The sequence below is a fragment of the Hyperolius riggenbachi genome, chromosome 3, assembly GCF_040937935.1.
Source record: "Hyperolius riggenbachi isolate aHypRig1 chromosome 3, aHypRig1.pri, whole genome shotgun sequence".
Classification (NCBI taxonomy): domain Eukaryota; kingdom Metazoa; phylum Chordata; class Amphibia; order Anura; family Hyperoliidae; genus Hyperolius; species Hyperolius riggenbachi.
The window spans coordinates 461,282,707-461,296,920 of NC_090648.1; the positions used below are offsets into that span (position 1 = coordinate 461,282,707).

General features: G+C 42.8%; 1 protein-coding gene across 7 annotated transcripts in view; it reads left to right on the forward strand.

The window, feature by feature from the left end:
• FSTL4 (follistatin like 4) overlaps positions 1–14,214 on the forward strand; it is a 1,281,504-nt gene that overhangs the window by 889,198 nt on the left and 378,092 nt on the right. For all 7 annotated transcript variants that reach the window (XM_068273011.1, XM_068273010.1, XM_068273014.1 and 4 more), the window contains one exon: positions 6,844–6,964. In XM_068273011.1, coding sequence (XP_068129112.1) covers positions 6,844–6,964 — 121 coding nt within the window. The remainder of the gene's footprint in view (positions 1–6,843; positions 6,965–14,214) is intronic.

The window sequence follows — 14,214 nt, forward strand, 5'->3', positions numbered from 1 at the left end:
GTCCATTTTCACGCTGCATAGATTTACAGTAACATTTGCATAATGCTGCTTCAACTTGGAATTATTTGCATATCTCAAGCCAAGTACACCATTGGCACTGCTCCACAGCGTTGTACTACATGTTTTTAGACATCCGTGCCTCAGTAATATGGGGTCGTTGCACAGAAGGCAGCAGCAGATTTTAGCTTCAAGCAGACCTGAACTCAGAACTCCTCTCTGCTCTAAAAGATACGCAACAGCATAATAGCCTTTAAGCAAAAAACACTTCTTTGTTGCAGCTGATACAAATCCTAAAATAAATCTGCAGTGTTTCTACATCCTGATTCATGGAAGCAGACATACTGTTAACATCCTGTGCTTTCAAATGAGCTTATCTGCTAACTATACTATGGCAGTCATGTGACACAGGGGAGAGATCAAATTACAACTTGTGATTACACACAAATGAGATAGGCTAAACTATCTAAATACATAAAGGGTGCATTTCTCTATGTTTTCCTTCTGTGTTGTGGAAGAGTTCAGATCCACTTTAAAGAGGAGCTGTCAGCCATACTATCTCAGAAAAAAAAACACATACATAAGTAGATAAATACTCGCTCTAATTACATAACATATGTATTGCACTATCCACATTTTGATTGTAATGATTTTTCTATAGTAAGAAAAAAGAAAATCCATATTATTTTGACTGTTTATCTTGAAGCTAATCCTGACATCATTTCCTCCCTTACTCTGTCTGTGTATGCATTGACCGCCTTCTTCAGACACTCTCACCCAGCTCTGCAGTAGAAAGTGCATTGTCTCAGCATGATAAATATTGGCCAGTCAGAGAGGAACAGAGGTGTGGGCGGGGAAAACGGGAGAGAAAGAGGCTTCAGCCAATCAGGCTGCCTTAGTTACATCTGAGGGGGAAGTAAAGAACAGAAAATTAAAACTCAGCATGCCCTGCAAATTCCTTTGTGCAGCAGATGTACCAAATAAGAGCCAGGGAAACTGGGGAATGATCTTTGATGGAGAAGAAAACTAAGAGTGATTTTTCACTTTTGGATTGCCTGGTTAACATCCTTATTACTATTTATTTACCAGATACAAATTAATGTTGATTTTATCAAACAAACACAAACAAACACTTATATTGCGCTTTTCTCCTGGCGGACTCAAAGCGCCAGAGCTGCGGTCACTAGGTCACGCTCTATAGGCAGTAGCAGTGTTAGGGAGACTGGCCCAAGGTCTCCTACTGAATAGGTGCTGGCTTACTGAACAGGCAGAGCCGAGAGTTGAACCCAGGTCTCCTGTGTCAGAAGCAGAGCCCTTAACCATTACACTATCCAGCCAAGTTGGATGGTGCCTGAGAGTTAGGCTTCGGACAGAGTTACGCATCGGAGAGTTACTTAAGGACACATGAAGTGAGATGGTTATGGAGGCTGCCATATTTATTTTTCCTAAACAATGCAGATTGCCTGGCTGTCCTGATCCACTGCCTCTAATACTTTTAGCCATAGACCCTGAACAAGCATGTAGATCAGATGTATAACTGAAGTTTGACTAGTGATTTAGGCACTACTAATGCATAAAAGATAAGCAGGATACTAGGCAACTGGTATTGTTTAACCACTTGATGACTGTAGTGTTAAACCCCCCTAAAGACCAGGTACTTTTTTCTGCACTGGGCTGTGCAGGTTTTTCAGCCTCCTGCACAGCCCAGCTAAGGAATAAGGCAATCGGACTCACCTCCTATTTTTGTGCCTAAAGGGTCATGCTGCCCGAAGGGTCCGATCGCCGCTGTCACTTTTATTTATTTTTTTCTTCAGCCTCTTGGAGGCTCTCATTCCTGCTGCCGCTGTCCCGCTCCTTCCCTCCTCCCTTCTGCCAAAAGAATTGAGCAGGACGGCGATCCGTCCTGCTCTCCGCCTCTCATAGGCATCAGCTCTATGATTGGCATCACCTCTGATTGGCCGGGGATCGACTATCTCGTACAGCTCTGTTGGACACCGCAGTGCTGTATGCATGTAAACAAAGGGGATTTTTTTCCCCTTTCGTTCACAAGCAGCCCGTTAGCCGTGATCAGCGGCTAGCAGGCTAATCACAGAACTCCGTTCTGTGAAGTGGCAGGGTACGATCGCGGATGCACGTGGCCATTCCCTGGGAAACTGCAGCACCAGGATTTGATGCCAGTTGGCGTTAGGCGGTCCTGGGGCTGCCGCCGCGGTCACACCCATTGGCGTGAGGTGGTCGTAAAGTAGTTAAAAGGAAATCGATATGGCAGCCCCCATATCCCTCTCACTTTAGGTGCCCTTTAAACTTTGTGCACTTCAAACATCCAGCCATGTGCAGATCTGCATGGAACATTTAAACATCACCTCCCTTCCCTGCACAATCTACTTTGGTAGTCTCAGGATGTCCTTACTACACTTTTCCTACTTTAACCTCCCCGGCGTTCTATTAAGATCGCCAGGGAGGCTGCGGGAGGGTTTTTTTTTTTATAAAAAAAAATCTATTTCATGCAGCCAACTGAAAGTTGGCTGCATGAAAGCCCACTAGAGGGCGCTCCGGAGGCGTTCTTCTGATCGCCTCCGGCAAGCATAAGTAACAAGGAAGGCTGCAATGAGCAGCCTTCCTTGTTTGGCTTTCCTCGTCGCCATGGCGACGAGCGGAGTGACGTCATGGACGTCAGCCGACGTCCTGACGTCAGCCGCCTCCGATCCAGCCCTTAGCGCTGGCCGGAACTGATTGGTCCGGCTGCGCAGGGCTCGGGCGGCTGGGGGGACCCTCTTTCGCCGCTGCTTGCGGCGGATCGCCGCAGAGCGGCGGCGATCAGGCAGCACACGCGGCTGGCAAAGTGCCGGCTGCGTGTGCTGCTTTTTATTTGAGGAAAATCGGCCCAGCAGGGCCTGAGCGGCAGCCTCCAGCGGTGATGGACAAGCTGAGCTCGTCCATACCGCTCAGGAGGTTAAAACATAAATATTTTGTTTACAGTGTGTCTAATTTGATTTCTTGTTATTAGCATTTTGTCCAGCTAAGAAAACAAAACAGAAAAAAGGCCAGAGTGCGATTATAAAAGATCACTGCAAATAAAGAGTACTGCAACCGAGCAGATAAGAGCACATGCTGAGATCTGGATACCTTGAAACAAAATTTATGTTTATATCTAGTACATAGGAAAATCTATAATTCCATCCAGCTGCAGGCATATCTGAGCTCCTCAGAGTGTGTCTTCTTGCCCATGTGATAAAGTCTCAGTCGCACAGCATAGCTCTGTGGATCATGCAGGGTGGTACTATACACAGCAGTTAGAAAAATGGATACAGAATATTCTACAAGGCTCCTATAAAATGGCAAACGGCAGTTCACGGGTGTATAGCAATCGCCATAGCCATTGTAGTGGTTGCTATGGGGTTCATGGACAAGAGGGACCAGCTAGCCTCTAATCTTTTTACTCTTTAATATCCTTTTAACGTAGCTTCACCCTGTGAACATTGGGTACTTGTATAAAGATCAAGGGCTGAGTCTCTAAGAACAGAAAATGCCACCAACAACTTAAGAAGTTCTCTTTTACCACTGTGAGTACTGCTGGCGATTTGTGCTGGTTGGTTGAGACTGCTGGTTAGTTGAGTTCTGGATAACCAGGACTCTACTGTACTTGTGCAAATTGTACAGCGCACATTTTAAAAATATCATGACTCGCATTTCGTGGTTTACACGACTTACATAGTACATAACTTAGCATTTGTTCGTGCAATCCTACTTGCATAACATGCATAACACTAGCAATTTGCACATTATCTACTTCACACAAAGGGCTTGATTCACTAAAGTGTGATAACTGCTATCACAGCAGTTATCATGCGATCTGCCGCGCACGGCACTTTGCCCGCGCAAAGCATTACTCCGTGTGAAAAAGGAAGGTTTGCACGCGATCACTTGTGTGAAACAAGCGATTGATCCCGCGCAAACCTTCCTTTATCACACTGACTAATGCTTTGCGCACGCAAAGCGCTGCGCACGGCAGATCGCGTGATAACTGCTGTGATAGCAGTTATCACACTTTAGTGAATTGAGCCCAAAATGCTCTATTGGCACAGCATACACCACAAAACTTGTGAAAGAACTGGTAAGATGCTGGTGGTAAGAACTGTTATGCTATGCAATGCCTGAACACAACAATTTTGCTATTTTTGCATAAATCAACCACAAGGTGTGATAAGTTTGAAGGGAGTCCAGATGCTTGCCTAAGGAGAGGGAAGGCTCTGGGTCCTTTAGAGCCTTGGGTCAGAGACTGCTCTCTTCCGCTGCGGGTGGGCTTTGGAAATGTTCGGGAGCACTCGGGTTCCTTAAGACGAGCTGCTCCATAGTGAGTAGAGCGCCCTCTCTCGCGCACCCGTGCATGCACAGTACAGACCCGCCCATCTTTAGGAGCACTCGGGCTGCCGAGACTTCAGCAGCCTCCCAGGGCAGGAGATTTAAACATAGGAGCCTGCGGGGGAATGAGAGGATGAGGAGAGGAACAGAAAGACTATGTAGGACCCACAGCCTTCCTGCTCCTTTAGGAAGAATCTGGGTTTTTGTTTTCCTTCAGCTTCTCTTTAATTTATTTCTAAAGGGACTCCAAATGACTATACATGTTGCCAGTTGGAAAAATTGTAGACAGCCTTGCATGTATTCCACTTACCTTCACTTAATTGTACATCTTAGGAAAACTATAGTGTAGCTTCTGTAGTACATTACAGTTACACACACCAGTGGATGCTGGGATAATTGTCACATTTGTACTTCCAGTTCTGTGTTCAGCATTCTATTTCTCGTTTAATGCCCTGATAAAGGTTTCAGGACATGCACCTATCTGTTCCTGCACAGAAGCGTTTTCCAGAGAATAAGCATTTTATTCCACAGAGACTTTTTACAAAACATCATTTTCTAGCCCCGGTGAGTGTGGATACATTCTGATAGCCCTACGGATTGGAGAGCAGTTTAAAGCTGTAATGTTTTCAGTGTGCACGAAACACAAGGTGTTTCCAACATGGATTTCCAATCAATTATTTCTGAAACAAGGTTAAACGCACGCACGCACGCACGCACGCACGCGCGCACACACACACACACACACACACAACCAAAAATTTGAAAGATTTTAAAGAGAAGAAATGTGTTATTGTCAATGCTTCAAAATCTTTAAATTGATATTTCATGCACTTTTTAATGATGTGTCTTAAACAGGGGTTGTCAGCCACAAAAACAAATTCCATTTACCCATTGCTCTGTGTGTAATATGCAGCCTGCAACCTTACCCTGCATCGCAAGCACTCCAATCTATTCTAAAAAGTTTATGCTGTAATAAATCTTATCTCAGTCAGCCTGGCTCTATTGTTGCCATTGCCATTGAGAAGGAAGCTTGTCATCACCCCTCCCACATTTCTGCTTCTCCTCACTGATTAGCTGAGGGCAGTTTAGTGAGCTACTGAAATCTGATCTATGCTGTGCTCACATGTGTTTACAAACAAGGCTACCTATGACAGTGCAGTTTCTAGGAGAAAAAAAGTTGGGAGGAAATGACATCATGATTGGCTTCAGTCAGAGGGAAGCTAGATGGAAAATGTCAGGGACAGAATTCTCTTTTACTGTATAAAATTCACTGAAATCAAAACATGGACAGTACAATACATGTTATGTAAGTAGAACAAGTAGATATCTGCTTATATATGTGTTTTGTTTTTTTCCTGGGATAGTATGGCTGTCCCTGCTGCTTTAACCCCCTTACCGTCCCAATTACTGTGGCAAGGGGGCAGCGCAGCACTTTTAAAAAAAATACATTTTCAAAATCATGTAGCTAGCCTAGCGCTAGCTAAATGATAGCCGCTGAGAAGCGGCATACCCCCACCCACTCCGATCCCCTCCAGCGATCTGCGGAAGCAGGAAATCCCATGCAGAACGGGATTTCCTGCATGACTTCCCCATCCCCATGGCGACGGCGCGGGATGACGTCACCAACGTCATGGACGTCGGGACGTCAGAGGGAGTCCCGATCCACCCCTCAGCGCTGCCTGGCACTGATTGGCCAGGCTGCGCAAGGGGTCGGGGGGGCGGTGCGGCGCGACGGGTAGCGGCGAATCGGCGGTGAGCGGCGGCGATCGAGTTATGCACGCAGCTAGCAAAGCGCTAGCTGCATGCAGTAAAAAAAAATTGTGAAAATCGGCCCAGCGGGATCAGAGCAATCCACCTGCGCAGGTTACCTCGAGCTCAGCTTGGGATAACCGGCAAGGAGGTTAAAGAGGAACTTTAACAAAGGACTGATTGATTCCAATCAGTAGCTGATAACCCCTTTTCCATGAGAAATCTTTACCTTTTCTCAAATAGATCATCAGGGGCCTCTGTATGGCTGATATTGTGGTGAAACCCCTCCCACAGTGTGATGTCTTGACCATGGTCCTGACAGTTTGCTGTCTGTGAACCTCATTGCATTGTGGGAAATAACAGCTGTTTCCAACTGCCAAGGAAGCAACATCTCCCTCTGTGCATATAACTCTCAAAAACAAACATTCCACACAGATCACCTGGCAGAACTAAAGCTGTCACCACCAGTGATACATTTCAGAATGTAAATCGGGGTGAGGAAAGATTTTACAAAGGGCAAACACTGACTTAATAATATATAAATGATTATCGTAAAACATGAGCAATTGTATTAGCGATGTTATTTTCACTACAGTTACTCTTTAAGTAGAGATTGGCACTGTTGCTTCTTTGAGGGTTCCTCATTGTAGTGTCTACAACCCCTAGAAGAGCTATGTAAATGATTACTATTATGTCCTATGTCATTTACTTACATTTATGTCTCATATCTTACAGTTTTCCAAGAACACGGAACTAGAAGATAACTTTTTGGATTGTAGCACTGGAGATTTACTTCGCTTTGATGATTACAATATGGATGGGTATCTTACACTCCCTGAGCTCTACACTGCATTTCGTAAGTCTCATTAGTGGAAGTAATGCGCTAAACCAGAGAATGTGGTTTGTTTGTATTGAAAGAATTATTGTATAGCAATATTTTTTTTTATATCGTTTTTACATTTTTATAGTCTATACAGGTTGCTCCCATAAAACGGAGTGATAAAAGGTCCTGATTTAATAATGTTCTGGAGATTGTCATGCAAACCTTGCCCTGACCTGGAATTACTAAAACTTTTTGGTTGTAAGTGGTATGAGTTCGGAGCACTTTCCTGGGTCATATAAAGCCATAGCGAGGAGTGATAAATCTTAGCGTATTAGCAGTATTGTGAATACTGTATATCAGTGGTGTAGCTAGAGATCATGGGACCCCATAGCAAAACTTTCATGGGGCCCTCAGATGTTGGCACCCTTAAGCAATGCCACCTGCCTGTACCCTATAGATATTAATTGGGTAATTTACATTTTCATGCAATCAACACTGCACATAATTCGTGGGCACTGAGACAAAATTAATGGTGGTGAATACAGTAAGTACCCACTGCTCCAGGGCCCCATAGCAGCTGCTATGGCTGCTATGGCTATTGCTACGCCCTTGCTGTATTTTAACATGCATGCACCCATGTAGCAAGACTTTAGTGTGCCCAAGCCTTGGCTCACAGTAGCTTGTGGCCGGATAACAAGTAGTCCATGAGGCGGGCACCGCCAATGGTATAAAAATTATCTTTTATTGAATCGTCATTATTGCCAATCGATGGCTGCATGGCTTGACAAAGAGCAACTAGCTTGAAACAGCAGGCTGTCACCAGAGCTATACTCATTGACTTGATGTCATTTTAATGACAATTCAATAAAAGAGCATTTTTATACCATTGGCGGTGCCTGCCTTGTAGACTACTTAAAAAAATAAATTCAGAAGTTTTCTAGATTTATCCAGAAACAATTTTAACTATCGCTCTGTGCATAAAACTAACTGCTAAGTCACTAAGTTTTCTCAGCACTAATGTCCAGTACACTGTGATAGATTGCGGCTTATACCGTAAATTGAGTGAATATATTGAATGGATAATTTAGACTCTCCCTTATTACATAGAAATGGTAAGATTGGATAAAAAAGATTGGATCTTTAGTGGCCACTATTAAGGTGTCTGTAATGGTGGCCATAATGGTGCTCAATGCATACATGGTACATTTTTTCCCCTCCAATCTTACCATTTCTATGTAGTATAAGGGTAAATTAAATGAATATACTGAAAGGATCATGTAGGCAGTTCCCTTATATTACATAGAAATGGTAAAATGGGATGAACCATTAGTGGTACAATTTTTACTTCATATTCAATCTTGATGCAAATTGTATGATCAAATTGTATATAAAACTGCGCTGCGTGTCGTGCAAATCGATGTGAAACGATTCTTTGGTGGAAAAGGAAAAAATAGTAATAGAGTTGATCATGGCTTTGTCTCGGTTTTCTGTCAAGTGGTTTTATTATAATGTAAAATACTTTCAAACCAAAAACAACCTATGTACAGGATGTGTTTTAACTATAAAATTTATGTAAAAAGTATTTTGTGGGATGAGGTAAACCTCGTTAACCACTTGGGGACCATCCACTTAACCCCCCTTGGGGACCAGATCAGTTTGCCTGGTTTAGCTGTCCCGAGTTTAGATAGCCAGGCAGCGGTATCCCCAGTATAGATAACTAGTAATGGGTGTCCCCCCATATAGGTAGATGTTCCCAGTGCAAGCAGCAGCCATTACTCACCTCCCTGCGATGAGCTGCTCTCTCTGCCTCCTCTCTCCTCAGCATGCAGCCTCGCACTGCTGCTAAGTGACGTCATCAAGCCAGTACCTAAAGCTTAGCGACAGAGTGAGGATGAATGCCGGGCAGAGCAAAGGGGGAGCAACAAACGCAAGGGGAGGGTCAGGAAGGTGAGTGGATCCTCTACTTCCTCTTCAGGCACCGCCCGCCACTGCACTTCAGTGATCACTACGATTGGCGGTGATCATAGTGATCAGTGATCACGTGATCAGGAGCCAATCGCCATGGCTCCTGATCAGTGAGGGCAGATGTCAGCTGTCATATAACAGTGTGCGTGCAATCACGTCGGGAGCAGGGGACGTCAAGGACATTAGAGTTACGTCCTATCAGCCACAGACGGCCACACAGAGGACGTAACTCTAACGTCCCTGGTTAAAAAAAGTGTTTTATACTTGAGACAATATTTGGTAAGGGTAAGACTGCACTGTATACAATGCTCACTTGAGACTGTAGAAACCTTGACTCTCCGGCCTGTCCACCAGAGGCCTACAAGAAATAGAATAAATCCGCCATGGTCTCAAAGGATATAGGACTTTGCTTGACAGCACAGGAGGTATGGCAAAAGACGACTACATAGCACTTTGGTGTGGGCTTCAATTTCAGTACCACAAGTATATGTAGGTAGAAAAAAACAAAGTCTTGTAAAAGTAATACCTTTTAATGGCTAACTGATACAGTTAAATAATGCAAGCTTTCTGGGATCTAGTCCCCTTCTTCAGGCATATTTCCAGACGTTAGCTGTAGTAAAACACTGATGCAGGGAAATAGCAAACATGAAGATGGCAGTTGTGCTGGTTGCTGTTTAGCAGTTAGATGTCAGGTGATCAGCAGGCTGGAGCCAGTGAGCTTACGCAAGCAAACATGAAATCTAGCAGTAGTACCACAAGTAGAAACACCTTGGATTACCAGAAAATTGTTTTGTTTTTAGTGGTATACCACATTCTCTGATCATAAGTGTTATATAGTTTACCCACCTTACATCTTGGTGTTATTTTCAGGGCCAGATTTAACATAGGGCACTGTAGACTCATGCCTACAGACGCTTTATGAAGGAGAGGCAGCTCCCATACCCAATTGTCCCCCTCACTACTTGGGGGCTACTTAATACTGAGGTGGGGTCACATCTGGATCCCTATACTTGGTGGGGGCATATCCACTACCTAGAAAAATGGGGTTACCAAATACTGGAAAAAAATCTGGCTACCTAATCAGGGGAGGAGAGATGCCTACCTAATATGGGGTTTGGCCTGAGTTTGGGGGCGGAGTTTAGGGTTCCAGAATGCCTGTGCCCACAGGCTGCTTGTTTTTTAAGGACACATAGTGCCAAGGTCATAGCTAGAAGCCATAGGGCCACATAGCAAAATTTTGGTTGGATCCCACTACAAAAATGATAATACCCTTTTGTACCATCCCACACACACCTATTTTATTAGCTATCAGCTACTGATTTGAATGAAGTTCAAACCTTAAAATTCCTCTTTAAAACTTGTATCATGAAAGGCAAAAGAGCAGTTGCCCTTTGCTTCACATAACTGTCAGACATCTGTACACTTTCTCCACACAATCTGCTAAGAAATAAGTGTGGGACACTTATTTAATTATCTTGCTAAAAATATATTAAATACTTCTTACAAAACTCACAATGCAGAAATAATTCAAGCGAACAGCTACCCCCCTCCGGGCTGAAGAACTTTGGTGAGACTAATTGTGTCATATTCAGAGTGGGGAACATCTGCTAAGGCAAAGGCTCATCACTGGTTTTTCGTCTTGGTTTTTTCTTGCCAATGCTTTGAACAATTCCTCTACTTTCCTCTACTTGATTTTCATTTGGGCAAAGTCAACCTAATGTAATAATCAAAGATTTTAACTGAAGGCGTTTTAAGTGGCTGTAAGTGGATCTTTATCATCAGTGACATGAGGATATCATTAAGAACGTAAAGTGTGAGTGAAGAATGTAGAAATACGTGAGTATTCGCTACTGACATGTCACACAGCACGGCGCGCCCTTGGCCATTTTAAGTCTCTGCATGTGGCCTTCTTTCAAGTTGCCAATCTTATCGGAACAAAGCAGGGTAAGCATTAGCTTCTCGGCACTGATTTCAGCCTCTTTTGAGAAATGTTCTATTCATACTTCAGAATGAATGTTGTATCCACAAAAATGGGACAGTAAGTGTCTAAGCATGGCTGCATATCTTGAGGACTAATTATCTTAACACCACATACATTTTATAGTACTGGTACTTTAAAGTGAATGGGAACCACATTTAAAAAAAATGAAGCAAATACTTACCTAAGGAGAGGGAAGGCTCTGAGTCGTGTAGAGCCTTCCATCTCCTCTGTCAGTGCTCTCTATCCTGTGCTGGCTCCCCCCGTTTCAATCCCCCACCGAAAGGGTATTTGGAAATCTTCGGGAGCCGTGTCCTCCTGAAGACGTGCGGCTCCATACTGCACAGGCGTGAGCATGCAAGAGAGCGTGCTTGTGCAGGCGCAGTACAGAGCCACCCTTCTTCAGGAGCACTCGGGCTCCCTGCAGACTTCTGAAGCCTTCTTTGGCCGGGTAAAGCAGTATTTGACTAATTTAGTCAAATACTGTGACCGGTAGAGCCAGCACTGGAACGAGGGGACCAGGAGAGGAGCGGGAAGGCTCTATAGGACCCAGAGCCTTCCCTCTCCTTTGGTAAGTATCTGTCTCATTTTTTTAAATGTGGTTCCCATTCACTTTAACCACTTTGCATTCTCGTAAAAGATACATATATCCAGGCACATTCCCTCAAATTTAGGACATTTTTTTTTTTTTTTTTTTATCAAACCAAGTTTATTAACGTATTCAAGGCACAACAGAGAAAACCATAATTCAGACTTATATCTAGTTGCAATAGAAATAAAGAGTACTTTTTGTGTGAACGATTTGGAGCTTCTAGATCATCATCATAGAACATATTACTAAAGAGATGTGTATATATTTTACAGATAGAAAATGTTACATTCCACCAGATTCTTATCGAAATAATCTATCCCTAATCAAGTCAAAGTCAACCACCTCAGGGGTATCCAACCATTTATCCCAAATATTCTCAAACCGAGCCCCATTACCTCTATGCATATGTACTATTTTTTCCAGCTTAAGATACTCATTGAGTTGTTTAACCCATTGCGTGTAAGTAGGGGGAGTTTCATCTATCCAATGCTTAAGAATTAATAGCCTCACCTGAAAGAGACTTCTATGAATTGCAATATGGGATACTTGTTTGGGGTCAGAAAGATCAGTCGCACTAAGAATACATGTATTGACATCATTCACTATTTCGGTTTGAAAAATCCCTGATAAAGTATTAATAATCATTCCCCAATACCTGTGCAGTTTGGGACATCTCCACAACATATGTACCAAATCTCCATGATCCCTTTGACATCGAGGACATAAAGGATCTTCTCTTAGACCCGTTCTGTAAAGTCGTTTAGGAGTAAAAAAGGCTCTATGAATAATTTTAGTTTGGGAAAATTTTTGTGAAGCATTTACAGATAAATAAGGAATAGCTTGTAAAGCATCACTCCAGAGCTCATCTGTTAATTCTGGAATTTCATTTTGCCAGCCAGTTTTACTTTTAATAGGATATTTATTCAAATAGGGACTAAGGAGAAATGCATAGACTGATGAAATAAGCCCTTTTTTGGAGGAAACATTTTCAATCATACCACATATTGGGGAAGGATCAATGATTAGGGTTTTTGTTTGCTTTTGAAAGTTAGGACATTTAAATACGTTTTTAGGTAGGTGCTAAAGAGGGTGGGGCCAGAAAAATTGTGCAAAAAAAAAAAAACGTTAACCCTTTGCACACTCACATGCAAATGTTCAAACAACTGCATTCATATGGATCAATCATCCAGGCACCACTGCTATCCCTACATCTTAGTTAAAAGTCGGGGTCTTAGTTACAAAAAAAATGCATTCCCTTGCGTAGTCGCCTACACTGTGCAGAAGTATCCAGGTATTCATAGGTGTCCTAATTCTGGCCCTGTTACATGCTGCACAGTGCAGACATGCAAACATTCATTGCATCAAACATAATATATAGAGTACAGCGCACATCCTCCATAGGAGATAAACTATTAACAACAGTCCATTATCCTCTGCTGAAACTTGTATTCACTGATGTCCTCAATTCCTCATTAATCCACCACCAGATAGCACCCAGCAGGAAACAGACTAACCAATTATGCAGTGACCACTGCTAGACTGGTCAAATGTTGCATATGCCCAGGAAGCCTTGGAGCCTCAGGGTCCTGGTTCCACTGTCAATGCTCAGGTTCCATTTAATCCAGATACCCCAAATAAAAATCTCCCATAGCGTAATCCAGTTTAAAAACATCAATACTTTCTTAAAAATTTCACTAACATGCTCGCAGGTGTAAAATTATGCACAGAGTTTTATCCACGGGCTCTCCCCCGTTGCCTATGCTGCACCATCTCGTGCTGTAGTATCGCGTCTTGGCAGTGTCAAGGCTGCATGTAAGCTTCCTCCAATCGGTAGCTAAGCATTGATACAGGAAGTACTTCCGGGTCGCGGCTTAGGCAGAGAGCAAGAGGACAGAGGTGGGAGCCATGCAATGGAGGAGGCGGGAGGAGGCACAGGGTGATTGACAAATACAAAGTAAACAGAAGGCTAGTGACAAGCAGATTGTTGCTAGCCTAGTGCTATTTTGCGGGGGGACAGCAGAGCCCAGGGGGGACTGGTGGCAACACCAGAAAAACACAGAGGCATGTCATTGTGCAAAGAACATGCCTCTGCATCCTATTAAGATTTCACAAGGCCGCCTCGGGTTCTCTATAAGCCAGGAATAATACTCCTGAAGAAGTGAACACCACTGCAAGAATAATTCACGAAACACGTTGAGAATGGTGTCAAACTCTGCTATTTTTACAAGATATGTGATATTGATTAGTTAGGGTGCTAGTATTCATTGTGAGCTGGTTTTATTATACAAACTGGCCATATAGTTGTAGGATACTAACCTGTTGACTGAATTGCTTCCTATATAAAAGAGACAAATTATATTTATGTGTATTTTATTTACCTTGCAAAGCTGTAATAGGCTATATGTGCTAATATTTGTGTATATATATATATATATATATATATATATATATATATATATATATAATGTGTATATATATATATATATATATATATATATATATATATATATATATATATATATAATGTTTTTACAAAGTTGCTAAAACTTTTCGATTTATATGTGAATGACTCATTTCTGCGAGTATTTTCAAAGATTATTCCATCCCACAAAAAAATCCCTAGTGTTAAGATTAGCACTTTTTTGGGATGCGGGGAACTGTACCTATTTGGTATTAAAATATATATAATTGAACCGAGTGTTATCCACTCTGGTCAATATTACAAAAAGTTGGCTAAATGAATCAGTT